The sequence below is a fragment of the Nanorana parkeri genome, unplaced genomic scaffold (assembly GCF_000935625.1).
Source record: "Nanorana parkeri isolate BGI_ZX_2015 unplaced genomic scaffold, ASM93562v1 scaffold1318, whole genome shotgun sequence".
NCBI classification, from domain to species: Eukaryota; Metazoa; Chordata; class Amphibia; order Anura; family Dicroglossidae; genus Nanorana; species Nanorana parkeri.
The window spans coordinates 97,472-116,828 of NW_017307586.1; the positions used below are offsets into that span (position 1 = coordinate 97,472).

At 39.8% G+C, this 19,357-nt stretch overlaps 1 protein-coding gene across 2 annotated transcripts in view; it reads right to left on the reverse strand.

The window, feature by feature from the left end:
* The window catches only part of ADK (adenosine kinase), a 160,298-nt gene that overhangs the window by 56,713 nt on the left and 84,228 nt on the right, over nucleotides 1–19,357 (reverse strand). For both annotated transcript variants that reach the window (XM_018569297.1, XM_018569298.1), the window contains exon 5: nucleotides 1,262–1,434. In XM_018569297.1, the coding sequence (XP_018424799.1) occupies nucleotides 1,262–1,434 (173 nt within the window). The remainder of the gene's footprint in view (nucleotides 1–1,261; nucleotides 1,435–19,357) is intronic.

The following is a 19,357-nucleotide window of genomic DNA, read 5'->3' on the forward strand; positions in this document are numbered from 1 at the left end:
CCTGTATCTTTTATCACAACACAAACACCAACACAGTGTTAAAACAATTTTTTTTACATAAGTTCCTTTTTTACAGTTTTGCGTACCGTAATTTTTTTACCTTTTCGCAAAAAGGCGCAATTACAAATTTGCTAATATTTGTTATTTATTAACTCAATACAGTTTTATCTTTTAGATTTAGTCAGAAAATTATTTTTTTTGTGCACGGATACTGATTTTGGTGTGTTTTAACAATTGAATTGTGTATTTTTATCGGTTTAATATTAATTTGAGAAACATTTGCGCAATTATCGCAGGGCCTACAAATTTAGTATCACCATCTTTTTATTCTACCGGGCCTGCGCTTTCAGAAAATATATGGTTTGGGGGGTCTTTTACAAACGCTAGCAACGCAGCAGTTGAAAATCAAACCAATAGGAAAAAATTGCAGAAAATTCAAAAATGGCTTGGCCAGCTGATTTGAAAAATGTTCGGAGGGCTTGGCAGCGAAAGGGTTAAAGGGTATTTAATAAAACACAAACATTCTTGTAAAACACTGACAAAAATAAAAATAAATGGGCAAGATATACAATATACTAATTTCTAGTTATAAATGCCATTTGTAGCCATTTTTTTCTTGGAAGCAAGCATCTTTATTTAACAGATCATATATAGTTCAAAGCTAAATAAAACAAGTACAAGGGACTCTTAACTCCATAATTAAACTCCAAGCAAGCCACTCAACACACATTTTACATTCAGATATTTGACCTGCTGTATTTGCCATCAGTTTATTACCATGTTAAAACTACTCTCCTGATTTATGCACTCCTGCTGCTATGTATAAGCGGGAACACAACATCACTATCCAAACTCAGCAACTTCCTGTGACAAGTTCTCATCTTGCTTCAAGCACAGTGGAAGATAAAATCAGCAGCACAACTCTTCCCTATGTTCTCCCCTTGCTGTAAGCCTAGCACAACAACCCTCAATGCAGTATCTACGGTAGTATCTTAAATGCTGGAACGGGAGCACTGCAAAAGGCCAAGACAACCTGGAACTTGCAGCCAACCCAAATTTCTGGAATGCAGGGGAATTACGGCAGGCTTCTATAAAATTGTTTTTGAAACAATATGAAGGTTAAGTAAAAAAAGGTCACTGACCAGTGTGCCAATTTACTTTCCCCCTCCCCCATCTTAGTAAAAACTTGACTAAGTCCTATGCTCATTAAGACTTAACTATTGTAATCAGTGGCCATTTCCCAGGGTACAAGGTAGCTGACCTGTTGTCACCAGTGATGCAAGCAGCACATGTGCCTGTAGGCTTCTCGCTCTGTTCATAGTAACGGGCGTCAACATGAGCCTCCTCAGCCTTCTTCTTCAGTATCTCTCCAAACTTATCAGTTCCAATGCATCCAAAAAATGTGGCAACCTTATATGGTTTCTGGATCATCCACTGTAAAATCAAGAAGACATTCAAGTAAGATAAAAACAAAATGGTTCCGTGTTTAACAATAAAGGGGGACAGTCATAATGCAATAAAACATTCTGATGGAAGCTGCTTAATTACTGTAACCAACAACATTCAGAGGTTGACTGGAAATTCAGAAGTCCTCAAAGCATAACAAATAGTTATCCTTTTATCAAACTTTATTTAATGAATCTTTATAAAGTTTCCTTGATTGAACTGCACAGTGAGGGATGTTAACATTGCTGCAGGAGACAAAAGAAGTGGAATCTACACAAGCAGAGCTTTGGGGTGGGAGGGGAAGCTACACCTGCTTGGGGGAAGAAGGAAATGGTGTTCAAAATGTTTCCTTACTCTTTAAAGGGAATGTACAGTGATTTTGCACCTGCAACCTGTCCTAGCACCCAATCCTAATCTAAACTAGAACAAAAAGTCTGTTCAGAGATATTAAAAGATGAAGGTGAAATTCATAGACAAAAAGATGTTAGAGCAATGATTCACCTCCTTCTGCTATGTGGTCATTTATTATTATACAGGATTTATATAGCACCAACAGTTTGCGCAGCATAATGGTTTGGTAATCCTTTTGCATGTATAAACTGTCAATTTAAAGTTAGCATAGTTGAATTCAAAAAGTTTTCCTGGACTTCAAGTTAATTTCTATGTTCTATCAAATATGGCTGCCGATTGTGCCTGCTGGTATGTGCGTGGTGGTGTACAGCCACCATACTGCACATGCATCCAGTTTGTGAGAATCCAGAGCTGTAGGGTGCCGCTGCAACAGTGATGCCGCACTGCGCATACATTGGGTTTGTCTGAAAGCATCATCATTCATCTCATATTAATGATGCGTGATGGGGGCAATACTGTGCATGTTTGGCTGCCATTATCAGCTCAAGTGGGAGTGTTCTCACTTTCAGCTAAACTATTTGTTTACTAGGCTGTTTTACAGCTTTAATAATAGGAGACGAGAGCAAGGTGCTGGACCCAGTTTTGTAGGTGGTTAGTGGAGTGTCAATCACTGTCTGCAAAGCAGTCTATTTTTTGCCAGAGTCCAATGTCCTGAAGGCAGCAGCATAACCCAACGCACCTAAATTATATCATCCCATATTGCTTAATTTAATAAAAGAAACAATTTGAAATAAGATTCAAACCTGAACTACAATGATACATTTTATAATCAAGATGCAGTTACTTGTACATTTTGCATATGTGATCTGCGTCCTTTAATTCAAGTTAGCCAACATTAGGCAGAGAAGAGGTAGCTGATGAGCTTTTTTTTTTTTTTATAATGAAAATGCTTAACTTAACTGGCAAAAAGGAAGGAAGGAATTAAATATCTCAGCGAGACTGAACTGGCTGTTAATGAAACAATAGGAAAGGATAGTAAAGAGGAAAGGAGGGGGTTGGAGCAGATTGCTTCAAACTAGCCCAGCTCTCCTCTCATTACAGCCTATGAGCTTATCCACTCAATCTTCTGTAAGAATTGAAAACTGCACCAATTTGCTGCCATGTGGGCATACGACTAATTGTTTTCTGTGCAAGATTTAAATAAATGATCAAAATTCCAATACTAATCAGCATAAAATGCCGGGATATAAGGAGGTCATTGGCCTACATGAATATAAATTCCTTTTAACATACAAACACTAGACATGGATCGCAGTGGACTAATACACTGTATTTCCAAGTAATTTCAAGAATTTTAAATATGACAATGCTGATGCACTCAACCACAAATAAAGTTTCCATAAGAAGAAAAAAAAAAAAAACACTTATTGGAGGAAACTGAACATATTTCAAGTGTTACGATATGCACTCCATACAGAGTAAAAAGGAACAAAGTGGCAAATGTACAGCGCAGGACAAAACTCCTCCCAAGTTCCACTCCTGTCTTTATTGTTTTTCTAAACCAAGCCTAAGAGACCAATTAACCCGCTCTTGTATTAGATCACTTTGCACAGTCAAAAGGTGAAATGATGATAGGTATGATTTTAAACAAGAAAAATTAACTATGCATGATCCTAGAAGCCTGGGGAGGTATCTATCCAAACTCTCAACTTTTACAGAATACATGCTCCATTCATAGCAGTCCATACCTTGAAGCCAATTCCTCTACCACAATCATACAGACACTAAAGTCAATTTGGGCAGAAACCAGTTAACCTACAATATGTTTATGGACTGTGGGAAGAAAATCATGTAAGTACTGCATAAAATACAAACTTTAAGCAGATAGTCTAACATTTTTGTTAAGTACTTTGAAGAAAACTATACTACATTTAGGTCATCTAGCTCCGCATTTACTTAGAAAATACATGTCATTGTCAGATTATTACCTTTAAAAAATGCAAACTGAGACAGGTTGCCAGAAGCCAGATAGAAAGTACATTGTGTAATTGGTTCCCAACCAAACAGCAGTTTCCTAGGTAACCAAGATGTGCATTTCTAGAAGGTGAGAGATACTGCACCCCTTATGCCTTGCTTCGTGGTTGGAAGCAATACTAGAACTTCTTTTGTGACTTCAGACTATGTTTCCTGGAGCAAATTAATTAATTTAAAGAAATTGCATTTTAAGGCGAAGTACAACAAATACATGGATAAATGGACATTTTAACAGTAACCTTCCATCTCAGCCGCAAGACATAGAAAGTAAACCTAAATAAATCAAAAACTGCTACAGAGTTTTTCGAGCAAAAGAGACATGCCAAGTCTCTTCTGCCAAAAAACAGCTGCTTCTGTCAAGTACACTGCATGGCGCTTGCACTGTGCTATGTACTACTCATGGATGCTTCCCAGCATCTGCAGTGTGCTGGGAACCGAGCCAGGTGCCGAGACCAATGCAACTTCTGTGCGCATGCACAAAAGTGAAATCATCACAGGCAGCTTAGAGGTTGGACAGAATGATGGGGGGACCCTGAAGAAACCGCAGAGAATATGGAGGATGGAGCACCGGCTGGCAGCTGATCGGTAAGCGCTGGAGGAGAGCACACTTGTCATGCAAGTGTGTCATAATGTGCAAGTATGTTGTGCATTAAGAGCACACCTACCGCAGTAGACTTTACTTCTGCTTTAATAGGCCAGCATGGTATATTCTCCAAACTCATCAAGTACCAGCTAATAAAAATTAACAGCTGTACATACAACACTTTGGGCTGCCAATCATGTGTCACTCCTGCTTTTATAATTACACTGAAGTAAGCTTAACCCAAAATGAGATGGAAAATAGAGAGTTCCAAAATGAATACGGATTGGTAGATGGGCGGCAATGTTTGCTGCAATATTCTGGGACATCAATGCAAGCAATCTCCTTAGAACAGGAATAGGTTTATGTTCAAAAGTATCTTTAGTAGTCTGTTACTAAAAATGATTATACCTGGCAAAAATAATTACAGCACCATAACATGTTTACATGTATCCTCTTCTGCACTGTAGTACCTACCCCCAGTTTTACAGAATCCTTGTTCATTGGATAACATAACTGGCCCATTTTTATAGAACTATGAACAGTCAAATGATATCCAGCATTAGATATGAAATAGGACAACCCTAGCATACCTTCAGATGTGAATATTGGAACTACAAGTGTCGGGTTTGGTAAAACATGCCAATTAGCCATTTGGGTAACTCTTATGCCTTTCAGAATTCACCAGTAAGGTCTACTGGACAATTTTCAAGCAACAATGGCAGGTCGGCAGTATTTCACAGAACTCCGAGATTAAGAAAGGGTTAATGCAGAACTTCCATTTCCGACAAACTTTTCAAAATATTTTAGCAGCTGCACTGCCACAGTCTAAGTATGCAACATCTACAATGCTGCACACATTATGGGGCAGGTTACAAACTATACAACATAATACTGCTTCCATTGGAGGTAAGTGATTAACATAGGAAAAGTACTATGGAGTGCCGAGAGGGGATTCCGATTAATAAAGTACAGATAAAGGTTTAAACTAAGTTAAAAAAAACATTAAAAAAACTCTGTAAAGACCAAGCCAGGCCTCCCTACTGGTCCTATAAAGTGATTGGCATCCTTAATGAACATCAGACCAAACAGGGTTGGGGGGTGGGCACAGGTATTGGTCAATCACTTCAACTGCCTACATCTCTGCATGTATGGATTATGTAATGTTCATGTTTAACTGAAGGTATTGCATGCATTTTGTTCAACCAAATTTGCAAATATGGGACTCAAAGTAAGATGCCAGAATTTCACTTCAAAAGAAACTTCACCCTCTCAAAATGATTACTAGATTAATGTCAGTATGCGTCTTGTTCTTTGTCATAACATATATGCAGAGGCCTAACAAAATGGGAGATTACAGAAGGGCAGCAGTGAGGACTAAAATCAAAGTCATGCTTGACAGGCACAAGGCTATTATGCAATGCCCAAAAAGAGAATGCTATTAAAATGAGCTCACTTACCATATGTCCCACCCTTATGGACTCACTGAGATGCAAGAAGGAAAGCCCTCCTGCTGCTAACTGCACATGAAATTGTAGTGTTACTTGATACTGGCCAGATGTTACAGTCTGAGAATAGCTTGTTATGTGACAAAGTAGAACAGGAATAACAAAATAAACCAAACTTGTTCTCCAATCACATATTTTAGACCTTGAAAATACAACTTAACCCCATCATTGATCTAATAAAACACAGAACCTCATCATGCATGGGGAGTTAAAATAAGCCTGGAAAGAACACAGGGCTTCAACTGCAGACCTCTGCCTGGAAATGTTAGTTGCTTGGTTGTGATGCTGACCCACTTGCCTTTCATTTTTTTTTTAGTCACTGACCCAAAACAAGTATTTAGATCAAAAAGGTCAGAGAAAAGTTACAAGTCCTTATCTACAATATTGTTTCCAGTCACTGTCAGAGTCTCAAAATACTTAAGACAACAGCAGCATTGCAGATAAAGAGGTTGGTAATGGCAACCTCCATAATTTCTCTTATGACAGGTTTTCTTTAATCCAATAAAACATTTCTGCTATGTCTTTGTGATAGGATCGCCATGTGTTAATTCTTTGGTCTGCACTTCTGCAGCTGCAATGCCATAGGGGACCGGCGATGGTTACACACTCTCAGCTTCAACCTGCATAGAGCAGGCAGAGTGACCGTCACTAGGGCAGGTTAAGAGAGTAGTTAACCCCTTTACACATGGTAGCCGCCACCACATTTGACAGGAAACCCATACCGCTCACAGCATACACGGTTGAGATTCTGATCTTTAAAAAAGGTTTGAATCGCTCGCTGCCACGTCCAGACAGAAATGTACCACATTTTACCCTACTGAACTTCTTAGTTTCTAGTTAGTGCATTCAGAGATACAGCTAAAACACTTAACTATATTTTTAATGAAAAAATTGTTTACAGAAAAGCTGTTCCAAAACTGACATGCGTAACAAAAAAGGGCAGAAAAGTGAAAAAACCTGGTCATCGGTACAATGCAAAGTTTGGATCACTTGATTAGGTTCAATCTGATGTTGTAAATGTCGCTGGCCCTCAAAAATTCTTTAGTATTCCTTAATAGTTCTGATGGTAAAACAAGAGAGCTTGCAAAAGCAGTTTTTTCCTATCCTCGGAGAGGGTTTTGCAGAACTAACTTCATTCAGGGCGGGTTCACACCACAAAGTCCATGTTCCAGTGGTTTGGCCTCTGGAACACACGCCGGCTCACTGCGTTTAGGGGCAGGAGAGGGCATGGCGGTGCATTGAAGTCAATTACACCGTAACCATGCTCTCTGCCCGCAGTGCGATCGCCCACACCCGGAACGCAGGCACATAGTGCTTGCGTTCCGGTCCATTGCGATCTGCAAAAATACTGCAAGCACTATCGAATTATTCAACAGTTAAAATAAGGAGTTAAGACATTTAAAAATTAAGATATATTCATATATGTAGCCTCTTTTCAGGGAGGTAATTCCATTACCATAGAAGTTATGGGCAATGTACGAAACTTACCTTTGGGGATACCCTAGCTATTGGAGGTTTGTACATTCCTTCCAGTTTATCAAATGTGCCTTCAACTGACTAAAGCATTGCTGCTTAAGCAAAGAGAAGAGATTTTGTGAGCTTTGGGAAAAATGAGGTTTGCCTTGTAAAAAGTACCGCTCCCTGCCATTATCTTGACACAGTTTGGGGTTTGCCAGACATCACCATTGTCACAGTTCTGTTTTGGGATTTTATTTAATTTTAAATTACAGAGGAATTAACAGGAGCAGTGTGGGGCCTATTTTATAACGCATGTGCCTTAAACCTTAGAAGCGTGAATTCAACCTTAAGGAGGTCACTATACCAAAAGGATGTTTTAGCAATTGATGCAACAATAAAAAGAAAAATCCAAAGCTATATTACACTTTTACATGAATAAAACACCATTCTGGATTAGTATTTCAAGGAAGAAGCAGACATACTAGTTTCTTTTAAAAATGCTTACTGCAACAAAACTTTGAGATGAGGCAGGGAGATGGATCACCACCAAACTCCCAGCACTTTAATCCTCCTCGACCTCACCTGCAGTCAAAAAAAGGTCTTGTTCCTGGCAATAATAGCATCCTGTCACAGAGCTAAGCTTATCTACTTATTGCCCGACCACTGCAGGATAGAGTAAAACTGGTAATGCATACAGAGTAAGAATACTGACAGCGGATGGAAGATCTGGAAGAAAGAGTAAGGAAGTGGAGAAATGGAAAACAAAGAAAAGAAAAAAAGTAGCTATGAACAGCAGGACCTAATTGGTTTAACAAACGTCATTCTAAATAATACACTTCCAGAGCTGGAACACGTAGCAATTTGAAAGCGCTACTTATGTGGTTAATTTTTTAACCAAAGTGATAAAAACATGGAAATTAAATAAGATATCAGCTAGGGAACTAAGTAAGAAGTCAACTACAAGTCCCAGCATCCCCTCATTGCCCCTGTACAACAACCAGATATTGCCGTTCCCTGGGTGATATGTGTGTGTGTGGGGGGGGTGTACAGGGACAACGATGGCATGCTTGGACTTGTAGTTCCTTAGCTGATATTTATGTGTGGGGGTGGGGGGTACAGTTCTAGTGGATGTTTATATAATATGGGGGGGGGGCGAAAAAAAAATTCTGCCCCGGGCGCCCATAACTCTGGTTACGCCACTGGGTAGGTGTAGTCACAATATCACCGAAGTTTGAAATTGCTTGTTAAATGACCTAGGGGACTAAGTGCACATCGCACATGTCAGAGATTAAATGCATGCAGTGGTTTGGAAATAAAAGCAAACTTTATTCCTGTCAGTTACGGTTGTAGCTCCTTCCCAGACCAAAGTGCAATTTATGTCCATTCCTATGGAGGAGTTACAGTCTGTACTATAGCCCCCCTCCCCCCACACACACACAATTCTACCAGGCCTTCATTATTACAGTCTCGTGCCTCCTCTGCTACTCTACTTATACTGAAAACGCTAGCTTGATTGAGCCCAGACCCACCTACCAGCTACCTGCCATTTTAAGAAGACCGAATGGAGAAGAAGTACTTTAAGAGTGTTTGGTTGTGGAAGGACAGCAGCTGCAGAGGAGCAATGTAATTTAACCACATGCCAGATACTACACTCGTCTGAAAGACTATAGTTAGAGCTGCAACCAACTATTCTCATCATCAATTAGTTGGTTGGATCCACTAGCTCTCTCCGCCATGCTGTGGGTGCATAGCAAGCAGTGGGTGGGTGCAATATCTAGCCTGCTATTGCAATTTGAAATGACCAATAGCAGGCTTGCTATTGCACCCGCCCACTGCCTGTTATATTTACATTTAGCTGCTGTCTGCGGAAACTTACCACTGACAGCTGTCATTCCCTGGCTGAAGCTATTCAAGCGCCATGTGCTTACAAATGTATTAAAAAAATGTGGGGGAAAAATTCATTTTCAGCCTGAAATTCTGTTGCGCGAGGTGCGTTGCAGTGCCATTCATTTCAATGGCACCCCAAACGCACCTCCCACCCAGTGTGATCGCCTGCACGGGTACGCAGGGTACCACGATGCCGTGCGTTCCAGAGCAGTGGTATTGCAAAAACTGCATGTAGTTTTATTCTGTAGTAAACTGTTTGTAACATTACTTTTGTGTTTGTTATTTTAAATTGAGGGTATTTTTTTTATTCGAGTAATCGAAAAAAAATAAACTAATCGATTATGAAAGTAATCATTAGTTGCAGCCCTAACTATGGTGTAGTAGCTGACTTGTGTTAAGGGCTGACATCACTAAGGGCAACCTTCTAATTTCAGCTAAAAGTTGAGCCATAGGTGTCCCTGGCAAGTTCCACCCAGCTCAGTTGATTTGGCTGGGAAGCATGGAGGCGGCATTCAACTGATTTTTCTCTATGGCAAGTTGTACGGCCAAAACTGGAGCAGTCTATGGGGACCATACATTTTCCGACCTAAATAAATATAAGCTAAAAACATTTTTTTTAAAAAGAGGGGAGGTCAGATCTGCAAGCTGTTAAAGTTCTGCATAAACCTGCATATAAGGTTTTACCAAGCATAACAGTTTGTGAAATGTATTTTAAGCTAATAAAATAGAACTCTGCTAAATATAATTGAGCCATGGCTGCCATTCCAGGAAAACACTTATCAGCAAAAGTCCTGTCAGGTGATTAACAAAACAGAAATATGTCTAAAGTACAAACAAGTAGAGCCATACAGCAACGCTTTGTAGTAGGAGACATTCAATCCATCCAATAATCAAACCATGACTAGCAAAATGAAAATGATTAAACTAGAACCGCATTGGTGGCTGCCTTCAGAGAGGCCCCCATAAATGGGTTGCAACAGTGTCCAAAGATGGGCACCGGGATCTATTTGGAACACCAGAACACAGAGATTGTTCACTATGCACTTAAAAGGAGAAATAAAGCCGACCTGTGACAAGAAGCTGTCACAGGTCGGCTCTATTGATCAGGAACTCAGCGGACACATACCCCTGAACACCAGGTTCCCGATCTTCTCTATGCAAAGAGCAGTGACTGTCAGTCACGGCTCCAAACAGGGATTCCCCCCCTCCCCTCACCATTTCTCCAGCGCTGACTGGAGGAACAGATAGGGGAAGGGGCAGGCACAGCCTGCTGTCAACCAGCCAGTGTGGTGGATCTCAACAGTATTGTCAGGATCCATACCAGTTGCGGATCTGTTTCCGTTTTGGTTTTATTTTAAAATCACTTCAATATATCCTGCATGGAAAGGATGGACACCTATTTACTCTACATTGGGGCAGATAAATAGAGAATAAGCTTAACCTTAATGATGTAACCACTTTTTTTGGGACACTAGAGGTGCTGAAGAGCCCAGTGCCCACCATCTTTGGAAGAATTAAGATTAAAAGAGCTCCCAAGTGGGGGTCACATATAAAAGCAAAATACTTGAAGATTCTAACCCTTCACCATTACAGCCAAAACAAGTTTTCTGAACTTCTAACTTTAATCTGAAATATGAAAACACACTGCCTGTACAAAAGAAAGTTACACACTCTAAAAATTTATTGGACCGTCATTAGCTTTGATTATGGCACACATTCACTGTGGCATTATTTCCATAAGCTTATGCAGTGCCACAACATTTCCATCCAGAGTTGCATTCATTGTTCACTAATATCTTGTAGTGATGATGGGAAAGTAAGACCACTGCATAAAGTCTTTTTCAGTACATCGCAAATATTCTCAATAAGGTTAAGGTCTGGACACTATGGTGGCCAGTACATGTGTGAAAATGATGTCTTGTGCTCCCTGAACCACCCTTTCACAATTTGAGCCCAATTAATCCTGGCATTGTCATCTTGGAATATGCCAGTGCCATCAGGGAAGAGAATTCAGTATATTCAGGTAGGCAGCTGACCTCTTTTGTTGCCAGATGAAACGTATAAATCACTGTAGTAATTCTCCAATGGAATGCTCTTGCCTACTTGCATAGCTAAATGCAAGTGGTGACTTCTTGGCCGGGCAGTGTGTTTGGTGCTTATCCACCCTAGCCAAACAGAAGTAGGTTACAGATTAATTTATAAAATTCACTTGCCTTTCCCTGCTTTCCTTAGTAAGTGAACCTTATTTACATCAAACCTATATAAAAAGAGTATCAACTCTGGTTACAAATTTGTTTTAGCATGCATAAATCTACTCATTTTGATACAGAAATATTGATGTCTGGCTACGAATCAAAACAAGAACACTACAACACTACCCTGCCTTTATGGACACTGATGTAAACCTTCTTCCCAGCTTGCGTATACAGCTCTGATATGTTACTTGCTGGAAGGAGGTCACTCAAGATTGTAGATCTGAATACGATTACCCCATCTGCAAACTCTGCCCTGAAAAAGGTTTGTAAAGTTAACCATGCGGGTAGTGATTGCCTGACCCTTCCTTCTGGATGGCTTGCATGAGGACAGAAAGCTACCCCCTGAAAGTGAAAAGATAAGACTCCGGTATCAGAAAGGAATCTTTTAAACCACGGTTAATTCAACACCAAGTTGCACTTATGTGTATTAGTATTTATTTGCCATTACAGTGGTGAAATGGGTACATTTAAAGAATAAACAAACAAGAAAAAAAACAAATCTATTGTTTTGATTCAGGTAAGCGCAGTCTCATTTTCTTATTCTGCTTTCTCATCCATACAGATACAGCAACCAGATGCTTTTCTCTTCTGTTATTAAAAGATCTTTCCAGTATATTCCATTTCACCTTTGTAACGTTTCTCTGCCATTGTAGGTCACCAGAGATTGTTTCATTAGTGTTGGTATAGGGTCAAATGATCTTCAAATTCCCCAGATGATATTTGGATCAGGAAAATAAAGAGCTCATCTTGCTAGGTTAACTTAATACAAAAGCTGGGATTCACAGCCAAGAGCCAAGCTTAGCAACACAAGAAAACAAAGCTGTAAGTTGACTTGTCAAGACTCCCAGTAACAGTGCTTATTTCATAGTATTGACTACTGATCATTAAGAGCCATTTGGTTCATAAATAACACTCTGCCAAACAAGTTTTTAGGGTTCAAAAGCTCCACTTGCCAAAGTACCTAAACCAATAGAAGAGCAATGGTAAGTGGAGTGAAGGGCAATGAAAGCGTGGGAACATGCATCAGGTAGCTATACTGGTTTGTGACCCCATTTGTTAGATTTACCAAATTAAACAAAGAAATAAAGGAGAAAAAAGGTGTCAATTCGACACAAAACACCAATAGAATGATTCCAACCTTTCCACAGTTCTAGTCCTATGAATAATAATTTTCCAAAAATAACTTCTAGCAACATGAATTCACTTTTCTGATGCAACCTCGGTAGCCTTAGTGATATGAGTGACTGCAGCATCTCCTAGACATGTGAGGAACCTTTCTGGCTATGTAGCTGAAGAGGCAAACTAAAATATAAGGGTAACACACCATACCTTCAGTGTCATTTTATTGTCTATTCCCGTCTAGGATGAGAGGTTAAATTGGTCCACCAAACAAACGCATTTTGTTAGCTTGTCCAATGTATACATAGGTTAGAAGATCCAGCTCAGATTTTTACTGGAAGGATACAAAAAAGTAATACAGGCAGTCCCCAGGTTACGGACGTCCGACTTACGGACAATCCGTACTTGCGAACCGGGTTCCACAGTTCTCCTAAATGTACCAGCATCTGCCGGTACATTGAGAACTGATGTAGCGGCCTGTTTCTCCGCCGTGTTGGCGGAGGCAGCGGGGATACAGACTGCTGCATACCTCTGCTGCCCCCGTAACTCCGCTGATTTCCAGAAAATGTAAGCCATGAGGAAAAAAAAAAAAAAAAAAGTTTGTTTTCCCCAAAAAAAGTGTGACATTTTCGGAAAAATAGATAAAAAAATTCTGTGTGAAGTATTTTTACAAATTGAGTCATTTTGCTACGCTAGGAACGCAGTGTATATAAAAGTATTATGCTTAAAATAAAAGTACAGCTTATCCAGTAAATAAAGTAAACTTGCTTTTTAAAATTGTATTTTATATTATTTGCAAAGTGCAGTTTTGCCCTCAGCAAAAGTTGCACTGTGGAAATGTTTCCAAACTCTTGATGTTGGTCTCACCATTTTACTGAGGGGAGGAAAAAAAATAATTTACTGAGCAGACTATAGGTAAACATTATATAATGTGATGGTGTAGAACAATAGGAATCATTTAACATTTACAAAGATAAACTAATTTGTCAGACAAATCTACCCTCTTACTGTTCAATTAAGGCCTGAGAGGACAGAAATTCTCTAAAAAGGTGCTAAATTAGGAATTTAAGCATATGTCTAGATGTGTAATTACAACTAGAACTCAGACAATTTTCAAAGCTGATGTATAAAATATGGGAATTAACTGGTAAAGAGTATAAAATAGTAAAAAAAAACAAAATCCCCAAAAACCTGTAAGCAAAGTGATCTACTCCAAGTCCTACATTAAACTACTCTAATGGTAGGTTTAGAGTATTCAATCCATGGGCATAAGATCGTCAAGTGTGCTTTTTAATTTCTCATTTATCAATATCAAACTTAGCCAGGTTATTTATATCTTCAAACTTCATAAATGGCAGTTTCCAGGAATGTGCTGTAGCAGTACTGGCTGCCAAGAACATTGCCTTGTAGAATCAAAAATATGTTGGAAGATGCAGATTGCCAAAAGATTGTTTAATAGGGCATCAGATGATAGCCTAAAGAGAACCAATTGTTAGCAATGGAACATGTTAGGAAATAACTTTCACCATTTTCCTTTGGATATTAAGGTCACTTTAAAGTGATATTAAAACTCAAAAAGGTTTTAAAAGGAGAACTATGAGGTGAGTGCGTTTCACAATGAGACTGTCACAGGTCGACTCAGTAGATCGGGAGGTGAGCGAACACATACCGGCGTTTGCTCACCTCTCGATCATGTCACGGCTCTCTGCCACGACAGGGGAGGGGCTGGATTCCCCCCGCCCCTATTCGCCAGCGCTGACTGGCGGAACGGACGGGGGAGGGTACAGCGGCGTCTTAGTATACCGCGAGCAGCAGCTCGCGGTATACTGAGCCTAGGGTGACGGGAGGACGCTAGTTTGTGTCCATTCGTTACCCTAAGGAGAACTATGGGGTTTGCCTTAACCCCATAGTTCTCCTTTAAAGCCATTTCAAATGCTGATTAGATCACCTGTAATGGATGCTGCTCCTTGAGGTTTATAAGTTTTAGTTTGCTGCAGAATCAGCTGAATCTCTCTCCCCCCCCCCCCGATCCAGTATTGTCCAAATTATTATTAATTTAAAAAAAAAAAAAGAAGAAGGTTAGAAAAGAAAATGTCTGAATCGGTCTCAAAATCCCATTTCGCTGCTCCTGTAGTTATGATGAAATTTATTGGTAAGAGTACCATTTTGTCACGCAATAAACATTGTTTTGCTTTTGCAGTTTCTAAAACATTTGTGTAGAAACATTCCCGTTTCCATGCTCATAATTTTCAGCCCATTAAGGGACATCGGTACTTTATTTTAGTGTTTGTTTATATGTAATGTAACCTGTGTGTATAACACTCTTAAAATTAGGACATTTCTTTATCATCCTGAACAAAATACATGTAAAGGGTTACACTTAAAATGACGTTTTAAGCAAATCAGTGTTGCCCTTCTGGATGTAATTTAGAAAAGATCAAAGAGATCAGCCAAAGTAAGGAGGAGAGGAGGTCTTCCTTCTATGATATGGGCTTTGAAAAACTGCACAGAGACACTAAGGCAACTGTAAATATTAAACATGGAGGAATGCCAAGCTTATGTTGGATACAACATTAATGTGCATAAACCATTTGGAAAGTTATTTTGTATTTTAAAAACTTGATATTAAGCTTACACTGCAGGATACCAATCTAAAAACATAACATTTCTTTAACACAAAACGATTTCCCTTGGCACCTTTTAGGCAATATTGGGTATATTGTCCCAGTGTTCACCATTTTCTGCTAATAACAAATCTATCCAAACAGTCCTAAAAAGTTTTTATAGCTGCAGGCGTCCCACAGGGACCCTGAGCCTTACAGTTCTAGTCACTAAAGTGTGAAGAAGTGTGAAGGCAGGAGACGTGAACAATCTAGGCCAAAATAGCCGATTTGGAAAAATTCTCCGATTCATCTCACTTTCCAGTTCAGGTATGTTGTCCTAGATGGTTCACTTCTCCTTCCTTCTCCAAAGTCTTCACCCTTTAGTGAATAGCCCTGTTAAAAACCACGGATGTTATCCATCACTATAGACCCTATGGGCGGTCTTAAATAGTGGGTGACAACAGTGTCTTTAGCAACAGACCATTGGTTGCTAGGAATCAGCCAGGTGACCTGCAGGAGGCTGGCTCACTCCCTGGCAGCCAAGTTATTGGGGGTGGCCTGCAAAGTATGGCAGATGGAGATAACAGCCAGAGAGAGCTGGCGTAATAGAGGGGACCAGTTATGCTTAGACAGAGGTCATGTGGCCCTGGATGCATTCCACAGCTGCGCTCAGTGTACTGTGCCCACAGTTCCGCCTCGACCTGCGGAGTGATCTCCTCCGATGCCTGACATATAGAGCCGGCTCAGACGCCAGCAGGTGTCAAGTTGAAAGACAGGCAGAGCCAGCTATCAATCAGGGGCCAGGATGGACCCCAACAATTTTGTCAGAATCTTTCCCAGCCACAGAGTGGCTCTACGCTCTCAGCATATTAACATTATTGCTCTAGTGCAGAAGGGGGGCACCAAAAATATAACTGACAAATAAGATGATTTTGTTATTAAAAAGGGTAATTTTACTCTCGCCGCCTTTTCGCCCAAAACTAAACACTTAGCCTGGGTACTGTAAACACATGAAATATATGAATAATGTAACTGACTAAGTATTCTTAGTTCATTTTAAATCAGACTTGTTCCTTTTTTCATCAGTAGACTTTAAAGATAGCCAATGTGCTCAAAACGAAATGTTCCATTTTTGCTGACTGCAGTCAGGGAACTGCATTTCTTTGCAAAAGTCTTTAACATTCGTCAGTTAAAGGCAGAAAGCTATAGCCTTGAGCAAAAGCTAATCACCACCTGACAAAATGAATGCTTCAAAAGCCTGTACAGACACAATTTCATTGTTGCACTAAGGTTGCAATTTTGACATTTTATATGGCCTTTTCTTCCAGTCACTAGGCATATACAATCAAACTCTTTATATGTATGGGGTAATGTTTGGATGATTGACATTCTGTGTGAATTGATAATGTATGAGGCAGTGTAGTAGAAACATTCCCGTTTCCATGCTCATAATTTTCAGCCCATTAAGGGACATCGGTACTTTATTTTAGTGTTTGTTTATATGTAATGTAACCTGTGTGTATAACACTCTTAAAATTAGGACATTTCTTTATCATCATGAACAAAATACATGTAAAGGGTTACACTTAAAATGACGTTTTAAGCAAATCAGTGTTGCCCTTCTGGATGTAATTTAGAAAAGATCAAAGAGATCAGCCAAAGTAAGGAGGAGAGGAGGTCTTCCTTCTATGATATGGGCTTTGAAAAACTGCACAGAGACACTAAGGCAACTGTAAATATTAAACATGGAGGAATGCCAAGCTTATGTTGGATACAACATTAATGTGCATAAACCATTTGGAAAGTTATTTTGTATTTTAAAAACTTGATATTAAGCTTACACTGCAGGATACCAATCTAAAAACATAACATTTCTTTAACACAAAACGATTTCCCTTGGCACCTTTTAGGCAATATTGGGTATATTGTCCCAGTGTTCACCATTTTCTGCTAATAACAAATCTATCCAAACAGTCCTAAAAAGTTTTTATAGCTGCAGGCGTCCCACAGGGACCCTGAGCCTTACAGTTCTAGTCACTAAAGTGTGAAGAAGTGTGAAGGCAGGAGACGTGAACAATCTAGGCCAAAATAGCCGATTTGGAAAAATTCTCCGATTCATCTCACTTTCCAGTTCAGGTATGTTGTCCTAGATGGTTCACTTCTCCTTCCTTCTCCAAAGTCTTCACCCTTTAGTGAATAGCCCTGTTAAAAACCACGGATGTTATCCATCACTATAGACCCTATGGGCGGTCTTAAATAGTGGGTGACAACAGTGTCTTTAGCAACAGACCATTGGTTGCTAGGAATCAGCCAGGTGACCTGCAGGAGGCTGGCTCACTCCCTGGCAGCCAAGTTATTGGGGGTGGCCTGCAAAGTATGGCAGATGGAGATAACAGCCAGAGAGAGCTGGCGTAATAGAGGGGACCAGTTATGCTTAGACAGAGGTCATGTGGCCCTGGATGCATTCCACAGCTGCGCTCAGTGTACTGTGCCCACAGTTCCGCCTCGACCTGCGGAGTGATCTCCTCCGATGCCTGACATATAGAGCCGGCTCAGACGCCAGCAGGTGTCAAGTTGAAAGACAGGCAGAGCCAGCTATCAATCAGGGGCCAGGATGGACCCCAACAATTTTGTCAGAATCTTTCCCAGCCACAGAGTGGCTCTACGCTCTCAGCATATTAACATTATTGCTCTAGTGCAGAAGGGGGGCACCAAAAATATAACTGACAAATAAGATGATTTTGTTATTAAAAAGGGTAATTTTACTCTCGCCGCCTTTTCGCCCAAAACTAAACACTTAGCCTGGGTACTGTAAACACATGAAATATATGAATAATGTAACTGACTAAGTATTCTTAGTTCATTTTAAATCAGACTTGTTCCTTTTTTCATCAGTAGACTTTAAAGATAGCCAATGTGCTCAAAACGAAATGTTCCATTTTTGCTGACTGCAGTCAGGGAACTGCATTTCTTTGCAAAAGTCTTTAACATTCGTCAGTTAAAGGCAGAAAGCTATAGCCTTGAGCAAAAGCTAATCACCACCTGACAAAATGAATGCTTCAAAAGCCTGTACAGACACAATTTCATTGTTGCACTAAGGTTGCAATTTTGACATTTTATATGGCCTTTTCTTCCAGTCACTAGGCATATACAATCAAACTCTTTATATGTATGGGGTAATGTTTGGATGATTGACATTCTGTGTGAATTGATAATGTATGAGGCAGTGTGCAATTAAATAACAAAATCAGCTGTGCGGCTAACATTTAGGCTGGGTACAATGTTTTTGCCCGTTTTTATGTGCATAAATCAAATTGCGTGTTTTTGTGAGCAGATTGTAGCTCATCAAGTGTTTCCTATTGAGTCTATGGGGCCAAAATGAGCTGCAATATGCCCCAAAGAAAAAAAAGTTCCTGTACCTTTTCCAGCAACCGGCGTTTTGCTTATTGCGACTAAACTTTCATATGTGAACAGAGCCATATAAATGATGGGATTTTTTGAGCGATCGCGCTACACATTCGCTATCGCAGAGTGAGCAATAATTCTAGGGCCAATATTTACAGATCTCTAAACTGATGAACTGTACAGCCCATAGCCCAGTTCATCAGTTTAGAGACATCTAAATAGAGACATCTGGGATAATTGGCCCTTGAATAATTGCTCACTCTGCAATACCTAACATGAGTAGTGCGATGGTAGTTTTTGCATGTAGGCACACCTGGCACGTGTTTACAGTAATATGTGCAAGTCCGCAGAGGCAGGGGATGTTACAAGATAAATGTGCTCTCCTTTCCCACTTTCCGCCAATACCAGACATGCCAGTCCCGGGCCTGCAGTATGTGCCAAAAATAAAGTGTGCTCCTTATTTCTTTTTGACACAATATTTTTTTTAATTTAAAAAAAAAAAAAAAAAGGTGTAAATGATAGAGCTGCAGCTATGCAGCTAACGATTATTTTCTAAATCGGTTAGCCGATTATTAAGTTCGATTAATCGGTTAATCGGATAAGAAATACATTTAAAAAATGGCTCCAGTGATGGGACTTCTAGTTTGTATTGAGATTGCAGTCCATCACAGGTGCAAGCTTGGAGCGGTGGAAGTAAAAAAAAAAAAAAAT